This window comes from Lepidochelys kempii, chromosome 7 (genome assembly GCF_965140285.1).
Source record: "Lepidochelys kempii isolate rLepKem1 chromosome 7, rLepKem1.hap1, whole genome shotgun sequence".
In the NCBI taxonomy this organism is placed as follows: Eukaryota; Metazoa; Chordata; order Testudines; family Cheloniidae; genus Lepidochelys; species Lepidochelys kempii.
Genome location: NC_136386.1, coordinates 101,750,886 through 101,774,603, shown reverse-complemented (window position 1 = coordinate 101,774,603; position 23,718 = coordinate 101,750,886). Strand labels below are relative to the sequence as shown.

Sequence of the window (23,718 nt, the reverse complement as noted above, 5' to 3'; positions counted from 1 at the left end):
AATATTTTCTAGTTCTCAAGAGAGCCATGGATGGTTCATAAATTCTCAAAAATATTTTATATTCCTCATAATTCCACATCAGTATCTTATGAAGAAAACATTCATTTCATGGAGTCTATATTTCTGACTTTATTTTAAAACTAATTTTTTCTTTGATGAAAGTCAGATTGAATCTGTGAGTATGTTGTGGGAAAAATACATTTACATTTTTAGAAGGTGATACTGTGACATTTTAATAGCCACAGGGTAAAATAAGCAAACAGAAGGTTAGAGAAAGTTGTTAATCCTTAACACAGGATGCCATGCCCTTTTCCTCTGAAAGGAAGAGCTGAAAATCATCTATGATTGTATCATTTGTAATAATCTTGCTCCCTCTGGTGGCAACTGGAGGACATGTTAAAAACAATAATAATTTTGCATGGACATGTTAAAAACCTTAAAAAAGGTTTAACATTTGCCAACTGATATATGACATAAAACATGTTACTTTAGTATTAGTAAACCAAAAAGATTTAATAATCAGATTTAGCATGTGTTATCCTTTACCTTAGATCTAATATCTAGATCTGGTTGAAAGATGGGAAACCTTTTGGAAAAAAATTGTACCTTTTTTCCTTTTAAAAGAAATTCAAAAATCATAATTTTTTCAACCAGCTCTGATGCTCCTCAAAAAAAGAATATGTTTTTGTGAAAGCTTTCTGAAAAAAACCACACTTTTTTTGTCAAAAAAAAATTTGAAATTCAAAATTTTTAACCTGTTCTACTAATATCACTATTAAAATCAAAAGTGAATTGTTACAAAATGTAAGACCCAGTGTGGATTTCAGTCCAATGTAAACAAAATTTGGACCAGCTGTGGGTTACTGCAGCAATCTATCTGGACTTCATAGCTCACTTATGTGTCTCTCTTCTTTTTAAGCGCTGGCGTGGGTCGAACAGGCACATTTATAGTGATAGATGCCATACTAGATATGATGCATGCTGAACAGAGAGTGGATGTTTTTGAGTTTGTTACAAGAATCCGTAATCAGCGCCCACAGATGGTTCAGACTGATGTAAGTAAGCATAAATCTGTTGTGATCTTTTGTTCATTTATTGTGTTTGAAACAAACAGTACATTTGTTTCTCAAACACTGGTGAATGTCCCAGTACTTCCTCCCGTCATTCGTCCACAGTAGGAATCACAGCGAGAGTAGGGCGAGCTGGAGGGTAATGGAGGGTCTGAGGATAGGTGGTAAGTAAGGGTTGTGACAATGCAGTCCTTTATTACTAGTTTCCGAATCAAATTCTGAGGGACCACTGCTGTGCTCTTCCCATTCATGTTCCCCTGTAGCACAGAATGTGCATGATCTAATAGGAAGCCATTGTTACAGCCACAGTCTTACTCTGTTAATCAGTAAAATGGCCTAAAACATCGGCAACCACGAGAGCAAAATGTATGTGCCAGATTTTGTTAAATTGTATTTAATTGCTTTATTTTAATTACTTTATGTTTAGTGTGCTTGTCGCTTATTCATTCCAGATGCAGTATTCATTCATTTATCAAGCCTTACTTGAATACTACCTCTATGGTGACACAGAACTAGATGTGTCCTCCTTAGAAAAGCACCTTCAAGCATCTCACACCACTACACCACATCTTGTCAAAACAGGGCTAGAGGAAGAATTTAAAGTAAGTAAAGAAGAGGGCTTGCCTCAAGATTTTAGGGATCAGGCCAACAAGACAACATGGTATGTAGAGAAAAGTATGGCATGTTTGAAAAACTGTCAGAACTAAGCAGCTCAGTTTCTGTTTTATTCCATTATTGGGTAAGATGAGGGAGGCTTTTCCTGTATGAACTCTCAGGAGTGAGGAAATTATAATGTGGTGATGCCCTCATCTTTAAAGTGTGGTTCTCCTCTGAAAAGTGACCTCTAAAAATGACACCTTCTTAGTCAGCAGACCTACTCCCTGTGGGTGTTGAATAATGTTTACTTCTTCTTCGAGTAGTGTCCCTATGGGTGCTCAACTATAGGTGCGCTTGCATCCCTGCGCTGCTGATTGGAGAACTTTGGTAGCAGTGTCCGTTCAGCCTGCACACATGCTGTTCCCCCTCATGCTCTGCCACAAGACTAACCAGCGTTGCGTGGCCAAACCCCCCTTAGTTCTTTCTCAAACATCCCAGACTAGAGACGGAGCTGTTAGCAGTCCATTCGTCAGATCATTAACTCTATTAGAATTCAAATTTTCTTAGCCCTGGCCTACACTATGGGGGGGTATCGAGCTAAGTTACGCAACTACGTGAATAACGTAGCTGAAGTCGACGTACTTAGACCTACTCACCGCGGCAACAGTGAGTCAACGGCTGCCGCTCCCCCGTTGACTCTGCCTGCGCCTCTTGCGGTGGTGGAGTACAGGAGTCAATGGGAGAGTGCTCGGGGGGTCGATTTATCGCATCTAGACACGATAAATCGACCCCTGCTGGATCAATCACTGCCTGCCGATCCAGCAGGTAGTGTAGACATACCCTTAGTCTTAAATTTCAGAGTAGCAGCCATGTTAGTCTGTATTCGCAAAAAGAAAAGGAGTACTTGTGGCACCTTAGAGACAAATTTATTTGAGCATAAGCTTTCGTGAGCTACAGCTCACTTCATCGGATGAAGTGAGCTGTAGCTCACGAAAGCTTATGCTCAAATACATTTATTAGTCTCTAAGGTGCCACAAGTACTCCTTTTCTTAGTCTTAGAGTTCTTCTAGTTCTTTTTCTTTCCCTAAACAAAAAAAAGAAAAGAAAAGAAAAGAAAAGAAAACGTTTCTCCTTGTCTGGGAATTGCATGGGATATGCCTAGTATACCAGGTTTTAAGAGGTGCCTCTTGTGCAAAGAGGCCATCCCAGTAGCAGACAGACATTCCTGCTGCATCTGTTGCCTCGGGGAAAGCCACATTTCCCCTGCAATTTAATTTGCCAGCAAGTAAAGTCCAGATCTTTGAAGGACCGAGAATTGGGACTAAACTCCTCCTCATGGAGGTAGCTCTCCAGCCATCCCCAGATCATCCTCCAGCCATCCCCAGGAGTCACCCAGGAGGAATGAATCTTCCTCATAGCCCTCGATATCTCAGGACTGTGAGTTGAGGAGACAACTGTGGACCCCTTATGTAAGGCTTCAAAACAGAGCACCATGAGTCCCCAGAGTGAGCCCCAGATTAGCTGAAAAAGATTTCCGGCAGTTTTGGTATCATTGGTACCAATGGCACCAAAGCCATACAGACACGGTACCCATAGCTCATGAGGATACAGTGTGGCAGGTACTATTGATGTGCCTAAAGACCTGATGGGCACAGTACCAAAGCAATAGTATTGACAGGGAAAGGTAAGGTCAGGGACTGCATTGCCTCCGGGAAGACACTGCCAGTATGGGCATTCGCCTTGGCATTGTCAATGGCATGCCATCCAGCCTCAGAGTGCCTGGTATGGCCCAGATCACTGATCCTTTCAGTGCCATCGACCCAGCAATGACAACTGCTGTCATTAATGAGTGTGACAGCACCGCAAGAGTTCAGATACTCAAACCTTCCGGTATCTGAAATACCAGAGTCTCCCCAGCTCAGTATCAAGGCCCTGGAACAGAGTATACCTCGAACACAGGAATCTCCACTGATACCGGGTCAAATACTTCTATTTTCTAGTAAAGAATCGGATAATGAACAGGAGAAGATCATCTCCCATCACTCCTCCAATGATCCTTATAGTGCCAATTACCAACCCGGGCTCCTTCAGTTGTATCCTTGGTCTATTCCTCAACCACCATGGTATGGCCAACCCTGGGCCCAACCATCGGGACCCTTTCTGCCACCCCAGTGGTCCTGCTGGGATCCTAGGGTGGCGAACAGACTCCATGCTTCCCAAACATCCAGCATGGCCCACCATGAGCCTTTGAAGCACTCTCCCTCAGCCATGGTATCCAGAGCCTCTGAACCTCCCAAAGAGATCATGTAGGAACAAGAGATTGGATTTGAGGAGGTCACGTTACAGACCAACATCTCTGCCTCCCCTCCAGATGAGGCAGTGATGTCTGCCAGAGATGGTGGAGAGGGCAACTTCCGGCTGTTTCAGGGTCTGGCTAACTGGGTGGCAGACACTTTGCAGGTATCTCTCAAGGAGCTAAAAGACACCCACCATAAACTCCTGGACATCTTACACTCCTCCTCTCCCTCCAGAATAGCTCTCCCCATCAACCAGGCCCTTCTGGATCCAGCCAAACTTGTATGGCAAACTCTGGCATTGGTCATGCCTACCTGTAAACAGCTAAGGGTATGGAATTTTTTTTTCCCGATCCCCTCTGTAATTCAGTTGTTGTGGACACAGTGAACTCCCGAGGTCATCTACACCAGGCAAAGTCGACCCTCTATGACAGGTTTTGGAAACTGAGAGAAAGGCCTGTTCATCCACATAATTGCAAATTATGAGGCCCTGACAGGAAAATAAGATTACGTCAATTACTCCAAGCTGAAAACATTTATTGATCAGCTCCCGGAGTCTCAACGGGAACAGTTTCATGCCATTGTTACCAAAGGACAACTGGTTGCTGAGACAGCACTGCAGTCAGTGCTTGATGCAGCCACATAGCAGCCTGATCCATCTTCATAGCTGTCGTTATACGGCGAGCGTCATGCTTGCCCTTGTCCGGCTTCCCTAAGGAAGTGAAAGCAACAGTAGAGGACCTCCAATTCGAGGTCATGGAGTTGTTTGCTGAGAAGATGGACGCATCTGGCCATACTCATAAAGATTTCAGACAACTCTGGGGTCATTAAGAATTCATACACCTGGACAAAAGAGAAAATCTATTCCTCAACCTCAACATAAATCCTGCACAGCACGCTTTCCAACTCAGTGCTTCTGTGAGACAAAAAGGAAAAAATCCAGGTTTCTGAAGTGCAATCAGATGGGCCCTCAGTCTTCCTCCTCACAACCATCCACCTCAAAACATCTGTGTTTGGATGTCTTGGTCGGGGCACCAAGAGACCACTCCCCTCAAGAACAGCTGCAGATATCTAACCCATTGTATCCATTTGGGTGCCACCTTGCTCCGTTCAACAATTGAGAATGGATAAAATCCAATATATGGGTTCTGGAAATCATCCACAATGGGTTTTCCATCCACTTCACCTCCCTCCTCTTACCTCCCAACACCCTTTTCCGTCCCTCTTCAGGGACCCTTCTCATGAGAGTCGGCTACAACAAGAAATAGATCACCTCCTCTGCTTAGGAGCCATAGAACGTGTACCTCAGCAGGGCAGTCAGGAATGCTTACACTCACTTCCTTCCACTGATCAGAGATACATACGCAAGAGTCATGACAGACAACACAGCGTACATGCACTACATAAATCATCAGGGGAGGTGCCAGATCACCCTCCCTCTGTGTGGAAGTGCTAAAACTGTGGAATTGGTGCATTTCCCACAATGTTACAATATCAGCAGCCTGCCTTCCAGGAGCACAGAACACGACAGCGGACAGCGTCAGCCGCAAGTTCCCACATGACCATGAAGGGGAGATAAACCCAGCAGTATTATACGACATATTCAGACAGTGGGGGCCATAGTGACCTTCCATCAACAAATAGGGGGATACTCAGTATTTTTATACCCAACTACAAACATATACCCTCAAGGGCATAATAAACCTTTTTTCCCAACCCACACATCCCATCCCAACATGGGACTTAAATTTAGTGGTGAGGGGCCTGACTAGGCCGCCTTTTGAACCTATGGCCACATTTTTGCTCTCACACCTGTGAATGAATGTTGCCATCATCTCAGCGAGGAGGACAGTGGAGACAGTGGCACTAATGGCACACCCCGTTATACAGTATTCTTTCGGGACCTGGTTACTCTCAGACTGCACCTGTAGGTCATCCCCAAGGTGGCTCTGGTTTTTCACATGAATCAACTGATTCACCTCCTGACTTTTTACCCTAAGCCTCATCAGGATAACAGGGAGGCTATCCTACACATAAAAAGAAAAGGAGGACTTGTGGCACCTTAGAGACTAACCAATTTATTAGAGCTCACGAAGCTTATGCTCTAATAAATTGGTTAGTCTCTAAGGTGCCACAAGTCCTCCTTTTCTTTTTGCGAATACAGACTAACACGGCTGTTACTCTGAAACCTATCCTACACATGTTAGACATTAGTAGGGCTCTGACCTTTGTCCTGGACAGGACAAAGACCTTTAGGAAATCTCCTAAACTCTTCCTTTCCATTGCAGACAGATCAAAAGGTACAGCAATATCTCCAGAGAGACTCTCAAAAAGGGTTTTGAAATTGCTATGTGATCTGCATAGTCACTCTTCCGTCTGAAATCCATACACACTCCATGAGGTCGATTTCCACCTCGGTTGCCTTCCTCAAGAATGTCCCTATTTCATATGTCCCTAATGCAGAGTCACCACCTGAGTTGAGTGTACTTATCTTCAGAGAACACTACGACGTTTCAGGCGACTCTGCTTCCGATGGCAGCTTTGGCATTGCAGTATTATCATCTGTAACAGAAGTGACTCTCAAACTCTAGCCCTCCAAGGGGAGTGCTGCTCAGGATTCACCTACGGTGAAGCACCCATAGGGACACTACTCAAAGAAAAGAGAGGAAGTTACTCACCTTATACAGCAACAATTGTTCTCCCAGATGGGTGTCCCTATGGGTGCTCCACAACCCACCTTCCTCCCCTCTACTTTGGAGTTCTTGTCAGGGACTCTGCATTACAGAAGGAACTGAGGGGGGTTCGCCAATGCAATGCTTGTTAGCCTCGTGGAAGAGCATGAGGAGGATAGCGCATATGAGGGCCAAATGGACACAGCTACCAAAGTTCTCTGATCAACAGTTCAGGGACACAAGTGCACCTACAGCAGAGCACCCATAAAGGGACACATCTCAAAGAACCCTCATTACTGCACAAGGTGAGTAACTTCCTCTTATTTTACTGATTAAAATAAGATTTTTTTTCACTCTTTCTTCCTGTTAGTGCTGCAAGACCAATGTTTCACTGGGAGAGTAAGCTGGATTACATTCTACCATCTTACTCATTTACAGAATTGTTAACTCAGTCCTGATTGCAGAACCTTTGTTACTGGTCATGTTGCACATGACAAGAAGAACCCAGCTAGACTTTCAGATATAATGTTGAATTTGCAGAGCTGTCAGGGAAGAAAAAACAAATATTGTTTTACTTACGAACTGAGCAGATTTGATCTGGAAGTCATTGAGAGACCATAATGGGAGAACGTCACCATACAGTTTTTACAAAGTCACTTTTAGAGTACAGTCACACTTAAAGGGCTTTGGGGAAAACTGTGTAGAATAACTCTTCTATGATGTATGTGCAAGTGTTTGTGCACTGCATATTTTTATTTTGTGTACAAGATTAAAGAATGAAAATGACATGGAGGCTGAAATTGGACCCATATATAGGATTTCTTTATTCAGGCATTTGGTCTTTTCATTACATTGACAATTACTTAAAAAAGAAAGAGATGCAGGATAGCTGGCGTGGCAGGCGCAATGCAAGGAAAAGCTTTGCATTGCTATGGAATATCTATGAGATAAGAAAAGCCTGTGAGCACACTAAGCGTCCTGCTGCACATCAGTATTCCTCTGGCTGTTTCCTACTCTTCAATCTGTATGGCAAGGGTCATCTGCTTTCTATATGTGCACAGAACATGGTTCAGTTTTGCCTTATGGGCTGGGACAAAAGCATGCTAAAGACCATATAAAGCATATGCCTCTATCATGCTTCAGGAGCTTGGTTAAAGCACCTTTTGGCTCCATCTGTTCTGCAAGATAGAATTGTGGTTTAACCGTCTTGGGAGACTATCAGGTTGCAACTGGTTCCCTCATGCGATGGTTGCCATAGTGCAGACAGGGTCTCTGAAGGGCTGAAGAATGAAATCTGGGATGCACTGAGTGCTTTTTGTTAGCTTGCTGTTAAAACTAGAACTTCACTGGGATTGGGACGTGCTTCGAAAACAGGCTGGCAAATAACTACAGTGAGGTGTTTGAAATTCTTCTTTCACTTTTAAAATTCAAAACTAATCTCTTTAAATTAATTTAAAACAGTTTGTGATTAAACTCTGTGGCTTGAATTCCTGTTGTGCTTAACCCTCTTTTTCAAATTCCTCCTTAAAACTTATTTCTTCCAAGAGACCTATCAAAGGTATTTTCCACTTACTTGTGAAGTTCTCAGAATGTCTTTTTTTTTGAGTGCGAGGACTAAAGAATGAGAGTTTTAATATGTAAATAGAGGGAAGGATTACATTGGTAACAAAAGAAGGGTTAACATTCAGTTTGGGTTTGGACCATAAAGGGAGTTATGTTTGTAAAATACTTAAGATAAACTTTGAACACAAAAGCACATAAGTACCAAGCTGTGTGAGGCAAAACTTATCATGGTCTGTTTGGTTATTGACAATAACATCTTGATTGCTAAATAAAGTACCTGGCTGCCATCACAACTATAACAATGGCTTCAGACCTGTCAGGAAATAATTATTCTCACTTATATGCAAAGATGGGACTTTTACTTCAGTGCTTAGCATTTTGAAACTACCACTTATGCAAAACTACTGAACTATGGTTAGTGTATCTACAATTAAACAATTATATTCAATATTCTAGTCCAGTATTTTCATAGATGGCTAATTAATGGTTAGAACAGCTGCAGAAATAAAAGTGAGATTTATTATATAATCAACAGAAAACATGCAATCGAATTTTCAAAAGTGGCCAGTGATTTTGTGTGCCTCAATTTTGGGGTGCCAGATTTGAGGCACCTTGGGCCTGATTTTTCAGAAGCACGATCATCTCTAACTGCAGTTGAACTCAGTTGGAGCTTGGAGAGGTCAGTGCTTCTGAAAATCAAGGCCAAAGTGCCTCAAACTCACCATCCAAAAACAGAGGTACACAAAATTAGCCATTACTATAGAAAATTTTGAGCTTAAACTCTATTGGTTTCCTATTGAACTTCATTCATAACCTGAAATACTAATTAACTCAATAAAGTTTAGTTATATATAATTTATATTAGAACTTAAATTTTAAAGATAGGACAATGAATCATTTTATGTTAAGATAAAATCAGTCTCATTTTGGATTGATCCTTAACAAAGGCAGGTAGGAGTCCTTGGGAGCAGAGATAATGAGGAACACTTGATGACTATCAGCAAGTCACATTAGTTTATATTTCAGTTTAATCCAGCAATACATCATATCCTAACTGTTGTTTTGTTCACTGTAGAAATTAACAAATGTTCGAATAATGAAAGAAAACATGAGAACTGGCAATCTGCCAGCGAATATGAAGAAAGCCAGAGTCATCCAGATCATTCCATGTAAGACACGTTATCTTTTACGTATCTTTTATACATGCTTAGTTATAAATATGACAGATGGTTTCACTGCTGTCATAATTTCCTTAATGAGTAAACACCATTAACAGAAGAAGGCAACAGTGTTGTGGTGAGCTCACTAGTCAGTGCTCCTGCTAGGGCTGAAATTTGAACAAACTAATTTGTGAATTTAACTCTTAGAAAAGACTGTGAAATTTACCATGTATAGAGTTATTGTTTCTAAGGTTTTACTATAGATGTGTGCAAATATATAAAACATTAAAGAAACAAATTCCTATTCAGAAGAAAAAGAAGATTAAACTCCTTTCACTGTAAAGCACAAACCCATCCAACCCTGTTATATCGGCTTGTATCCAGAGTAGTAGGCCATTTCCCCCCATGTCATGTCACCTTCCCCTCTAAGATCCCCAACTGCAGCATTGACAGAGAGGTGGTTAAAATCACTGTTCCCAAGGCCACCATCCTCCCCCTTCCTCACCCTCGCTGGAAGGCTCTCCCCGTGTGCAGCACCGTGCTCTCCAGCCATACCTATTACCTTTTCTATCTTGAATTCTCCTTCCCCTCAGCCACCCTTTGATGTAGTTCCAACTCACCCCTCCAACTCATCACTCACCATCAATGATTGTGTGTCTTGCCATTCTCATGCTCTGCCTGCTGGGTCCTAGAGGTCGCTCATCCCCCTGGTCTGGCTCTGCTTGTCCTGTAGCACCCTTTAACCCTTGCATTGCAGCTGAAACAGCTTCTACTGCAACAGCATGCATAAATTCAATTAATTCTTGGTGTGCCTCCCTAATCCTTAATGCTAGTTGCCCCAGCTACTCACTTAAGGAAAGGGGTTCCCAGATAGGTTTCCCTTCCCTTTACCCCCCAGGGTAGGAGCACCCCATCCTCAATCCCCATGTGCTGGGAGGGGGGAATGCCCCTTCCACCTCTCGTTGGGGCTTTTGTTTCTGAGCGGGGCCCTTTCCTTCTCTTGATCAGCCTTATGAAGTGAGATATAGTCTATAGATTTAGTATGTCTGCCTGCAGTTAGTTGTGCTTTTTGCTGTTCTAGTTTCAGTTTAGAATATGTGAAGTTCATACATCATTCAGGACTGACTGAAATAATTTAGCTGTGTAACTTCTTAGACACTGTACATCAACAAGACTCATGTATTTTGTATATGAAAATTGTAATATCTGTATGTGAAAATATAATTCTCAGACTTTGCTTGGGATTATGCTGTACTGTTTGGCAAACAAAAATTATGTTACTGAATACTCACTGCGCTTTTCAATTCATTCCTCAGTCATTTAAATGTGGGACCTGATTCCGCACAGTCTTACTCATGTGACTAGCGCCATTGACTCACAGGATTGAGCCTCCTGCCACTTTTTTTCTTTCAGACAGGGAATTTTGTTGTTATATCTGTGAAAGTACAAGGAAGCAATTAATCTATCATCAGCAAAAGAAAACTAATAATGTGGAGATTTTGTTTTTTAGATGACTTTAATAGAGTGATTCTTTCAATGAAAAGAGGTCAAGAATATACAGACTACATCAATGCCTCCTTCATAGATGTAAGTACATATTTTATGTACTTAATTTGTTTACATTTGACTATTATGGTATAGAAGTGTTTTTAAAGGGACTCATCAACTTTGTTTCGGAACAACATTTATGTTTTGTCAAAAAACAAAAGGTATGTGTGTTCAGGGGATGACTTGTAAGAGCAAATAGGGGTAGTTGTTTTTTCCTTTGGTGTTTTCAGTTTCAGAGAACACAGTTTTTTTGTAATTTAAACGTTCTCTTATGCTCTGAACCCAAATACAACAATACTGTAGAGCCTAAGAGCCAAACTGAGATACAGACTAGCAACAGAAATGAAACTTATTTATATTTTATTATCTAAGCTAAATGCAATTGAAAAAATTAAAAAAGCAGACCTCAGACTCAATTTGTTTTGTCAGTCACAAAAGCAGAACTGGAATTGAGAGCAAGGAGCCAGTCTCTCCTGTGCTGTTGATGTCGCCCCAGCTTGGCTGAGGCAGCATGGAGAAGCAAGTTGCCTGATATGAATGCAGCAAGGGAAAGAGCTGAACCTGTCTGTGGGAGATAGATTGGGACAAGAAGCCGGGAGGGGAGAGAGACTGAGATTGAAGGCTAGCAGAGGAGGGAAAACTGGCACTGGCTGGGAGACTGGGACTGGGAAACAAAGGGATAGACTATGACTGACTGGGTCTGGGACTGGGAACTGAGGAGGGAAAGGGGATAGGGGCTGAGATTGGACAAGGAGACTGGGGCTCACTTGGCAAGGAGACTGGGACTGGGAACCAGTGGAGGAGGGGAAGACAGATCTGTTGAGGAATAGGGGGAGAACTGGTACTGGCTGGGCAAAGAAACTGGGACAAGGAGCTTGTGGTGGGGATGTGGGTGACACTGAATTTGGATCAGGAGCCCGTGGATACAGGGAATGTGGATGGAGAGAAAAGGGAAGACTCAAAGCCAGGAGCTGGAGGATGGGAGGGAGATCAGACAAGGAGCTGGTGAGGGAAACTGAGACTTGCTGGACAAGGAGACTGGGACAGGGATGAGCAGTCTGAGGACTGGAAATTAAGACTAATTAGGTGAGGAGAATGGGACTGGGATGAGGAGCCAGGGTAGGGAAGAGACAGGATTGCAACAGGAGCAGGTTGGAGGGAACGGAGTAGAAGGGCTCAAACCTAGAGAGAATGGGCAGAAGAGTCTGTGACAGCAAGAGCACACTGTCCCCCAGAGTCTGGAAGGAACCTCACCATTCCTCTGTTCGCAGATGGTTTTTTCCCCCTAAGATTTAGGAAATTACACACACACACCAGAAAAACCTACATTAGAAGAACGTTATTAATGTTGCAAAGTCAAGCACTCAAAAGTTAGGAAATGCCAGAATTAAAGTTACCTGTGCAAAGCTCATGGGGAAATTAATAATTTCTGTCTTCAGTCCAGGGTTTGAATAGTACACAGTGAATAAGGGATGAAGCTACTTGTTAGACAATGAGGTTAAATAGCTGCTCATTAGGTGACCACCAGATTCACTGAGCGAGGCAGAGCCTGTGGAAAAAATAGTATGTGATCATGTCATTAAATACTGTTTCATAACAAGTATGCACAATGGAGCTGAATTAAGATTGCACAGGCAGTGTTAATTCTGTTTTTTTCCTAACTTCTGAGCCTTTGACTCCACAGTCTTAATAGTGTTCTTTTAATGTAGTTTTGTGTGTGTGCTCGTGCATTCGTGCATAATGAATACATATAGAGAGGCCTGTAGATTATGTCTGGTTGTATTTACTATGTAGTGTGTGATTTTGTGATCGAATTATTTGTGGTACCATTTGTCACATTACAATTAGGAGCACTCATAGCAAACTCTTATGGCACCTATAGCACCTGACTTGAATTGGTAGCAAATAGACATTATTAAAATGTAAAAACACATGCACATGCTTTAGAACAAGGGTTCGCAACCTTTCTTGAATCATCTCCCCCCCTTTAACATTTTTAGTTGAAGCCCTTCACCTCCTCAGCCCACACCCTTTACAGTAGTAAAAAGGATATTCACCTTGTAAGTGTGCAGAACCCCTCCTAAAGATTCACTTCTTCTGGGAGGTCCACAAACAGTAACCCACATGTTAGTTTGGTGTTGCAACACCGTGAAAAATGATGGAGGGCAGCCGGACCAAATTTGAGTGATGGTGTGAACCCAAGTGCCAAATCTCAACACCCCTCACTCAAATTTGGCGTGGTTCACCATGCCATCTGGAAAGTTTTACATGCCCCCTCCCCCGCCATAAACCTGTGCTTTAGAAAGATACAGATATCTTGCCAGCAGGCTACATGCTGAGAGAAGGAGTCACTCTTGCTGGTGTATGGAAGGAAAAGTGCATCTCTTCCTGATCTCATCTCAGCCTGGCAGTCTGTACCCTGGCTCGAGTCAGCTCAGGGTGGGCAGGCAGCTCTCTGAGTTTTTGCCTGGGAGAGGGCTTAAAGTTTTCAAAAGCACCTACATCCCATTTTCAAAAGAGACTTAGACAGTTAGGAGCCTAATTCCCATTCACCTTCAGTGAGAGGCTTTTAAGCATCTAAGTCACTTTTGAAAATGGGGCTTAGACTCTTAAATCATGTAGGGGCTTTTGAAAGGCTTACCCCATATCTTTAATAGCTACTTGGAGTGCCATAGGAGTAGCACATTCCCCCCAAACCCTCACCATATTGCATCCTCAGCAAGTTCCATATAGTTCTAGTGCTGCACTTGCTTGCTTTATGCACAAACATGGAAGGCCTTGTATTGATTTTTCTACCAGCTGAACTCTGCACCCTTGAGCCTGATTCATTCAGTGGTACAGAGTTAGTAGACAGCCTTAAAAAAAAAAGTGTATTGGCTAAAATGTTGGCTGTTCTTCTAAATGACATTTTCTAGCTCAACTAGAATTTATGGGCTTGATGCAGGAATCAGTGGATGAAATTCTATAGCTTGTGTTAAGCAGAGATCATACTAAATGAACATAACAGTCTCTTCTGAGCTTAATCTATGCATATTGGCTAGTTTGAGGCTTAGATGTATTTCTGATGGGAGCAAATTCTAGAGGCAAGGGCCTTTTACTAAAATACCTTGTCCGCAGTTCCTGTAAACTTCACTCTTGGGACTGATAGTTTAAGTGTTCACAACTAACACAGGCATTGTGGGTGGGTCAAGGAGAGAGTTAGTCTCCTGAGTAACTTGGGCCATTCGGGCCTTTGTGTTTGGTAGCCAAAACCTTGAATTTCACTCAGAAGTGGATTGGCAGATAGTACAGAGAGCAGAGGACAGGTGTAATTGCTCTCATCATTTAGCCCCAGTCAGAGGGCAGAGAACTTTGTTCTTCACTAACAGAAACATCCAAGTGGTCTTCAAAGTTAGTTCCACATAGGTAGAGTGTGTTGTAATAATCCAGCCTAGAGGTTACAAAGATGTGGATGATCAAAATAAAGCTAGCATCTGAGAAGAAAGAGCACAATCCTTTGCTCACTCACAGATGTACATCAGCATTTCTCACCATGGATGCACTGTGTGTTTAGGAGCAAGACACCCTTCCCTCCCCCAAGATTGTGAATCACCTTGGGAATAGGTGGACAGATAACCTCAGAGAAAGGAGCAGTTATAGGACCTGATTCTTCTCCTACATTGTTTTTACACTGGCTTAACTCCATTGACAAAGGATAGCCCCTCCTGACTTTCATCAGTGTAAGTCACATAGAATCGGTCACGTAGGCTTTGACAGATCCTCAGAATGCTTCCCCCTTTCTCACTTCATTGTGAACTGCAGATACACAGCACCTTTACAAGTCCAGACAACTTTTAATTAGTTGCCTGTACTTAGACTTCAGTGCCTAACTTTAGGTACCCACAGTTTAAAATGTTGGCCATGGAATTGATGGTTGTTGGAATATTGATGGTACTATAGCCGTATTGCCACACAGTTATCTCAGTGCTTCAAATAGACAAAAGAGGTGACACAGTGAGCTCAGCAGGACTCTATAACTGAGAACCCCAGGGAAGAAGGAGCAGCCACTCAACATCAAATTCTGGGAATGCTCTGAAAGGAGGTAGTGGAACCTCTCTAAAGCAATTCTATTTACTTCTACTGTGGCTTGCAGTCATATCAGCACTGCTGAAGACAGTTTACAGATATAAATAAATCACCATGAGCATTTGGCCTTTGTCCAGGGCATTATGGAAATGGACAACTGTACCATTTCAGTGCCATCCCCAAGAAGAAATGGTTACTAGCCTTTCTGTAACTATTCTTTGAGATATATTGCACATGTCCATTCCAATGTAGATGTGTGCACGCCCCGAGCACAGTTGCCAGAATTTTTTCCCCTAGTGGTATCCGTTGGGTTGGCTCTAGCGCCCCCTAGTGTCGCATGCTCATAGCGTCAGTATAAAGGGCCCTGCCAACCCCACTCAGTTTCTTCTTGCCAATCACCTCTAAGAGAGGGTGGGTTTGGAATGGATATCTCGAAGAACAACTATTACAGAAAGGTTAGTAGCCATTTTTTCTTCTTTGATGCTTGTATATGTCCATTACAATGTATGTGACTCACAAGCAGTTGCACTAGCGGTAGGTTTGTAAATTGACTGGCTGACTGTAACACAGCCCAGCCAAAGCCAGTATCATCTCTGGCCTATTGTGTAATGGCATAGTGTGTTGTGAATGTGTGAACCGATGACCAAGTTGCTGCACTGCAGATGTCCTGAACTGAAACTTGTGCCAAAAAAGAAGCAGAAAACACTTGAGACCTCATAGAGTGAGCTGTTAGGTTAGCCGGGGTGAGATGTTCGTGAGATCATAACATGCTCTGATACATGAAATAATCTACTACAAGATTCTCTGTGCAGAAATGGGGAGATCTTTCATTCTTTCCGCTACTGCTATGAATAGCTTAGTGGATCTGCAGAATGGTTTGGTTCTTTGTATGTAGAAAGCCAAGGCACACCGAATGTTCAACGAGTGGAGGCATTGTCCCTCTCTATTCGCATGTGGCTTAGAGTAGAACACTGGCAGAAAACTTGCTTGACTGCAATTGAATTACGAGACAGCTTTTGGAAGGAACGATAAGTGTGGTTGCAACTGGACCTTCTCCTTGAAAAAGATCATATATGGGCGTTTCAAAGTGAGGGCTTGGGTCTTCGAAACTTAACTGGCTAAAGTGACGGCCACCAGGGAGGCTAGTTTTCAGGAGAGGCGTAACAGCAAGCATGTTTCCAGAGGTTCAAACAAGGGTCCGGTGAGTTTTGACAGGACAAGGTTTAGGTCCCATGTAGGGGTGGAATCCCTTACCTGGAGGTACACCATTTCTAGACCTTTGAGAAACCGGACAACTGTGTTGTGTGAAAAGACAGAATGATTGTCGATCATGGGATGGAAGGCCAAGATAGCTGCTAAATGGTCCTTGACTGAGGAAAGGGCTAGACCTCGTTGTCTTAGCAGAAGCAGGTGGTCTAGAATGAGTTGTAGGGATGACTACAGGGGCAGGACTTGTCGTTGGGAAAACCAGACGGAGAACTGCTTCCATTTTTGCAAGGTAGGTAGCTCTGGTGGATGGCTTTTTGCTGCCCATTAGGACCTCATGGACTTGCTCCAAGCAAACTTGCTCCTCTGGATTCAGCGATGGAGCTTCCAGGCTGCCAGGTGAAGAGACACAAAGTTTGTATGTAGCAGCCAACTGGGATCCTGGGATATCAAGTCTGGGTGCAACAGAAACTGTAGTGGTGTCTCCACCAATATGCCTGAGGGGTGGAAAACCAATGTTGCCTGGGTCATGCCGGGGCTATGAGGATGACCTATGCTCGGTCCCATTTGATCTTCATCAGAACCTTGTGAATAAGTGGCAAAGGAGGAAATGTGTAGTACATGTGCCTTATCCATGGTAACAGGAACGCATCTGCAAGAGACCTAGGGCTGTGACTTCTCAGGGAGCAGAACTGGTGGAATTTCCTGTTGGTTCAGGTGGCGAACAGGTCTATGAGGGGAATCCCCCACTGTTGGAAGATATCCCTCACAATGTCTGGACAGAGAAACCACTCATGGTGAAAGGAGAAAGACATGCTGAGGTGATCTGCTAACTGGTTCTGAGTCCCAGGAAGGTAAGATGCCTCTAGATTGATGGAATGACCAATGCCAGAACTCCCACAGGTGGAGTGCTTCCTGACATGGGGAAGAATGTGCCCTGCCCTGCCTGTTTATGTAGAACATAGATGCCATATTGTCCTTGAGGATCAAAAATGGATTTGCACATCTGGTGAGGTAGAAACACCTGGCAAGCTAGACCTACTGCCCTGAGCTCCCTGACACTGATGTGCAGGGAAAGCTCTTCTTGAGTCCAAAGACCTTGAGTTCTAAGAGACCCTAGGTGGGCTCCCCAGCTGAGGGCTGATGCTTTGCATACCAGAGACAATGATGGCTGGGGTTTTGAGAAGGTACTCCTCCACATACCATGTGAGCGAGTCGAGGACGTGGACAGGAACCATGAGCACTGAGTCCAGGTGATGGGGAGTAGATCATAGCTAGCTAGGCTTGCAGAGGTCTGAGTTGTAGCCTCACATGTTGCACTACATATGTGCATGATACCATGTGACCAGGAAACTCAGGCACTTTCTCACAGTCCTGATCCGATGACCTTGGGGAGATCTTATCAGGGATGCAATCAAGAGGAACTGGTCGTTAGGAAGTAGAGCCCTTGCTTACAACAAGTTGAGCACTACCCTGATGAACTCTATCTTTTGAACCAGTATCAAGATGGAGTTCTGGACATTTAACAGAAGGCCCAGTGCATTGAAGGTTGATTGAATGAGACAGGTGTTCACCTCTACTTGAGCTCTGGACTGGCCCTTGACCAGCCAATTGTCAAGGTATGGGAATACGTGGATTCCCTTTTTTCTGAGGAAGGCCAATACTACTGCCATGCACTTTGTGAAAATCCACAGGGTGACTTACAGGCTGAATGGGAGAACCATGAACTGGTAGTGACCTTGGTTTACTACAAACCTTAGGAAAGATCGAAATGTGAAGTAAGTATCCTTTAGATCAAGGGTGCCTTAGCAATTCTCGGAATCCAGTGAGGGAATGGTGGACAAAGGAAACCATGCAGAACATCAGGTTCTTGAGATATCGGTTGAGACGTCACAAGTCTAGCATGGGTGTGAGACTCCTTTTGGCTTTCGGAATTAGAAAGTCACGGAAATAGAACCCCTTTCCTCTAAAGTGAAAGGGAACCTCCTCCATGGCTCCCATTGGAGGGAGGGATTGGATATCTTGCTCCAACAGGAGCGTATGAGAAGGGTGTCTGAAGAGGGACGTGGAGCGGGGATGAGACACTGGGGTGGACAGGAATTGGTTGGTATAACCTAGTTCTGTCGTACTGAGAACCCAGAGTCTGAGGTGGTATGGGTCCAGGCATCCAGGAAATAAGAAAGACAGCTGGAAAATGGGGGCCAGCTGGATCCAATGCAGAGGGGATTGTGATGTCAACCTTGAGTGTCTTGTGAAAACGAGTGCTTTGATGACCTGGCATGCCTCGGAGCTGACTGCGTAGGCTCTGATGAGGAAGATTGGGGCTCCTTCTCCTCCTTCCCCTGCTCCTTCTTCTCCACTGGTCCTGCCTGGCAATCTGAGGGAAGTAACGGCTCATCTTCTGCAGCTTATTCTGCTTCCTTGAACTTGTTGGTACATAAAGTCCCAGGGATTTCAAGGTTACCTTGGAATCCTTAAGGCTGTGCAGCCTATCATATGTCTTTTTTGAGAAAAGCAAGGATCCCTTGAAAGGGAGGTCCTGGGTAGTCTGTCGCACTTCCTGAGGGAGCCCCAAGGACTGCGGCCAAGAGCTCCTATGCAATGTAACCACGGTCGACATTGATCTGGCACGGAGTCAGCAGCATCCAGGGCTGTCTGCAGGGAGGCCCGAGCCGTGGTCCTTCCTTCTTCAATTAGGAAGGAAATCTCCTGTCTGGAGTCTTGGGGGAGCAGCTCCTTGAATTTAGTCAACGAATCCCACATATTAAAGTCATAGTGCCCCAGCAGGGCTCACTGGTTTGCTACACAAAGTTGAAGGCCCCCTGATAAGTATGCCTTCTGTCCAAAGAGGTCCAATTTCTTAGGATCCTTTCCCTTAGGCATAGAACCTGGCTTCCCTTGGTGATCACATGTGTTGGCCACCGCAACCATCAGGACAGAGCAAGAAGGAAAATACATTGACGCTGCTGCCCTTGCTCTGGAGATGGTGCCTCAGATCCAATCAGTCTTCTCTTTGAAGTAGGTTGAAATTTGTATATTGGGACTTGGTGATTTAAATTGGTGTTAAAGTATCCGTGAGAGAGACATGCAGTTATTATGAGGTATGACCACATCATCTGTACCTTGTTTTCCTATGTTATACAGTTTAAGAAGGAGAATAATATATTTTTGTGCTTTGTTTTATATAAATGACTATAATGGGTTGAAAACTAGCAAAGCAAATGGATTATTAAATGTCTGTCGTAAATAAATAAATAAATAAATAAAGAAGCAACTATTTATGTTATGAAGGTCAGTTTGTCTGTCCGTCCAGCTGGTACTTAAAAGGCCCCTATCTGTGTCCTACCTGAGCACCTCCCAAGTGTTTAAAAATAGAAATAAAAATAATGTGTATTTGGAAACCTAAAACCTTCACTTTTTCTGAAGCCATTTTGGCTAAATCCTGTTAAAACCTGTCCTCAGTGATTTAAAATGAAGGAAGTGTTGCACTCTGGACAGATGGGAGGAATATACTGGAACATAAATACTCGTTTGAGAAGCTGAACTAAACTTTGTTGCAGTGTGAATGAAACTTTCACAGCCACTTCTCTAGCATCTTTACCTTCCCTAAGCAGGGCTGTCGTCTCTGTTAGGAGCTATCCCCTATCTTATTTTGTCCTGGTCCTTTTTGGATTGAGCTTCTCTGACTGTTGAAGAGTTGACCCAGTAAAGGGTAAAGCCCTGTCCTCCCATGTCCCAGCTGTACCTAGCCACTGCACATTGCTCTCTCATTTTTCCTTCAAGAGCCAACTTCCCTGTTCCCACCTAACATGTATTTCCCAAAATGGTGCTGCTGGTCTGCAAGATGGGAGCTACAATGAACAGCTTCCCCAGTGGTCCAGTTTGGAACTGTGCTCTCCCATTTTAACTTTATCTTTGAACAGCACTCAATTTAACATTGCTTTAAACATGATTATCCGTACGCTCTATATGAAAAAAAAATAACCCAATGCTGAAAATGTGACCTCATAATTACATGGTTCTATAAAAGCAATAATGAAAAAAATTGCTTTGTATTTAGATATTCATGAGTATGAGTATTTGCTTTTTCCATATTTCTGGTGAGGCTCAAATATGTCATTTCATCAGTTCCACCTGGCAATAGCGTGAGAACATTTTTAGATAGATTTCACATAATAAAACAGAATATTTCAACTTGCTAGTTTAAACAGAGTTCATAGTGAAATTTAATAGTAGTTCTTCCTGAATATCAATATCTGCTTTATTTTACCACCTTTTAGATATATTCACTAGCAGCACGAAACAGCCTATGTTAACTTGGCATTCTGACAGAAGATTATACTACTTTGCAGACTCTCTCTGCCTTCCAGCTATGTAGAGAATTATATTAAATGCAACAGAAGCATATGAAATATTTGAAACATTTTCGACAATTGTTCCACAATTACATTTTTAGCTAATTTAATGCTCTTGAAAGGTGTCAAATTGACAGCTGTAGAGATTTAGGTCCTCTATTCATCTACATAACCAGTACAGTAGAGGCAGCAAGTGATTTCCCACATTGTAACTCAAATGCAAGATTCCCCACTCTGTCCACCAATGTACACCCACCCTAACTTGGAGGAATGTATCTCTAGTGGCAAGGGGAATTAAGCATCCATCCTCGCTCATCTTAGACTTTGCTATTCCTCTCAATATTTTTTCTAATGGTAATAAAGAAAAGGAGGACTTGTGGCACCTTAGAGACTAACCAATTTATTTGAGCATAAGCTTTCGTGAGCTACAGCTCACTTCATCGGATGCTGTAGCTCATGAAAGCTTATGCTCAAATAAATTGGTTAGTCTCTAAGGTGCCACAAGTACTCCTTTTCTTTTTGCGAATACAGACTAACACAGCTGTTACTCTGAAACTTTTCTAATGGTGTATTTCTTAAAGTAACGTTGTAAGATGATTAAAGTTTAGTCAGAAATAGTTGTATATTTAAACTAACTGGTGGATCTGTGTAATGATGACTTAGGTAGCTGATCACCTTCCTAATTTAAATTTGCCTCCTCTACTTTCTTTTTCAAACACAGTTGCTCTTTTTCTGAAATAAAAGCAAATCACTGTTTATTAAGAAAGCAGTAGAGTCTTTTGGAGGGCTGGAGAGAGGTGAAAGCGGTCTTAGAATTGAAGGGAGTTTTCACTTCCTTATACATTTTAATATAGTTCATATATAGTTAGCTTCCAAATTCATCAAGAGTAGTATGAACAGTGAGGTAAAAAAGTTATCCTACCCAGGGTTACTAACCGCCTGTCTTAAGATATTGCTTTCTAGATGTAACTATAAATCTGGTAAGTCATTCTGCAGTGCTAGCAACGTTAACTTGCCAAGGTAAAAAGCCATTTAATGCTTTCAGAACGTTTTGGTCATAATGCTTATGCAGTATTAGTTTAGACTATTTTAAGCATAGTTTTTCAAAGTCATGTGTAATTTTAACAACATAATTTAAGATATTTTTATATTTTTTCACCCATGTCTAAAAATGGATTCTAAGGTTTCCCACTTTCCAGGGATCATGAAGAAAGTAACTAAAATGTCTATTTATTTATATCAAATGTGTGATTATTAATTTTAATAATACCTTAATTTCAGTTTTTGCTGATGATAATGATTGTGTGAGATCATGGGCACAAATTTGGAGCTGTTTTGAATCCCCTTTGAGATTTTGGCTATAACTGTACAAGATCAGCTGAAAATGAAATGAACATAAAGTATCATAATAGGGTTCTGTCATCACTACTTAAAATACAGCTAATAGTATGCAAATATGCATAACAAAGCAATTTCTAGGTCTTCTAAGGCTTTTTCATATTTGTATATTTGCTTCTGCATTCAGGTTTTGGAATTTTCTCCAAGATTGTTTTAACCTGAGTGCTTTTCAGCTGTGAAAACAATTTTTACAACCAAACTAAACAATGTATTGCATATGGAAAACTCCAAGAAGAAAACTGGAACATGTGTTTCTACGTACCATTTAATCTATACTTGCCCATGCAGAAAGTTTCTGTTTGACACAATAGCATATAATTCTCTTGCTGACAGAATGGTTTGTTTTGTTGCATACAATTTGACTAATATTGTTTTTATATTATCTTTAGAAAAGCAGATTATTTAGGGCAGGAACCCTCAGGGGGTCACAAGATGGTTACCTGGGGGTAGAGAGCTGTCAGCTTCGTGGCTGACAGCACTGAGCTCCCATTAAATTAAATTAAACTCTCCCATTTTTAATTTATAAGGGGGGGAGGTCACGCTCAGAGGCTTGCTGCATGAAAGGGGTCACCAATACAGAAGTTTGAAAACCACTGATTTAGGGCTTGATTCTGTCACATTTACTCATGGTGAGTAATATCTTACTCTGAAAGTAGCCCCACTGAAATCAGTGTGACTAGTTGTGGAGTACTAACATGAGTGAAGGTGACAGAATCTGGCCCTAAGTATTAATAAATGTCACTCGGGCTTCAGAATAAATGATGATGCAGTATTTCTAGGTAACTAGGAGATACTGATAAGAATGGGTCAGAATTTAAAATACGGGGGGGGGGGAAGTTTCTGCCTTCAAAACTGTATCAGTGATGAGCTATCTTCTATCTTTCTGTGAAGGGCTATCGTCAGAAGGATTATTTCATTGCAACCCAAGGACCACTTCCTCATACAGTGGAAGACTTCTGGCGAATGGTGTGGGAGTGGAAATGTCACACGATTGTTATGCTTACAGAAGTTCAAGAAAGGGAGCAGGTATGATTTGGTTGTGCAAAGTTTGTAATTATAAGGTCCAAGCTCTTTCTGTTAATACATCCTTTTTCCTTCCCTGCCTTGAATCTCCCTGCATTGATTATTCTGTGCCCATTGCCCCCGTGGGCTGACCATCCTACAGGTAAAAGCAAAGGGCCTGTGCATGCTAGATTTTGTCCATTTAAAATACAGCTACGTTCATAGACATCAAGTACAATAGAATGCCTTATTCAGGGGACTAAAAATTCATGAAAATGAATTGCACAAACTTTTGTTGTTGTTATTTAGCGCAGGTAGTGACCCTATGATCCAATGCTCTTTCTTGGCTCTGTATGTCCCTGATGATTCTGTGATAGCCTCAAGAATAGAAAGTTACAGCACAGTCCAACTGGGTCTGTCCCCAGTCCAAGTGGGCTCAGACGATCCTCCTTCCTGCTGACCACACTATAGCACTTCCCAAAAGCCTCTCCTTTGTCTTCTTTCCTAGGCAAACAAATCACCTGAGCTCGCTCTCTTCAGCCCTTTGTTCTTCCACTGGCCAAAACCAGCTGGCTTCCAAGCTGGGGAGGGCCTTTGGATCAGCAGTTGCTAAGTTCCAAAGTGTCCAGGATGTTGTCTGGGGTCCAGGCGGCTAGGCAATGTCACACCTGGTCCTCTGCAACAATAAACTCTCTTCCCCACCACCTGATTAAATATGCAGACCATAGGGGAAACTGAGGCACACACAATATTCATACAAAACAGTAAGAAAATTCCCTACTTCATCA

The 23,718-nt window shown here is 42.6% G+C and overlaps 1 protein-coding gene across 4 annotated transcripts in view; it reads left to right on the top strand.

The window, feature by feature from the left end:
* PTPRE (protein tyrosine phosphatase receptor type E) overlaps positions 1 to 23,718 on the top strand; it is a 268,702-nt gene that overhangs the window by 220,696 nt on the left and 24,288 nt on the right. For all 4 annotated transcript variants that reach the window (XM_073354053.1, XM_073354051.1, XM_073354052.1 and 1 more), the window contains 5 exons: positions 920 to 1,055; positions 1,523 to 1,672; positions 9,272 to 9,365; positions 10,867 to 10,943; positions 22,820 to 22,954. In XM_073354053.1, the coding sequence (XP_073210154.1) occupies positions 920 to 1,055; positions 1,523 to 1,672; positions 9,272 to 9,365; positions 10,867 to 10,943; positions 22,820 to 22,954 (592 nt within the window). The remainder of the gene's footprint in view (positions 1 to 919; positions 1,056 to 1,522; positions 1,673 to 9,271; positions 9,366 to 10,866; positions 10,944 to 22,819; positions 22,955 to 23,718) is intronic.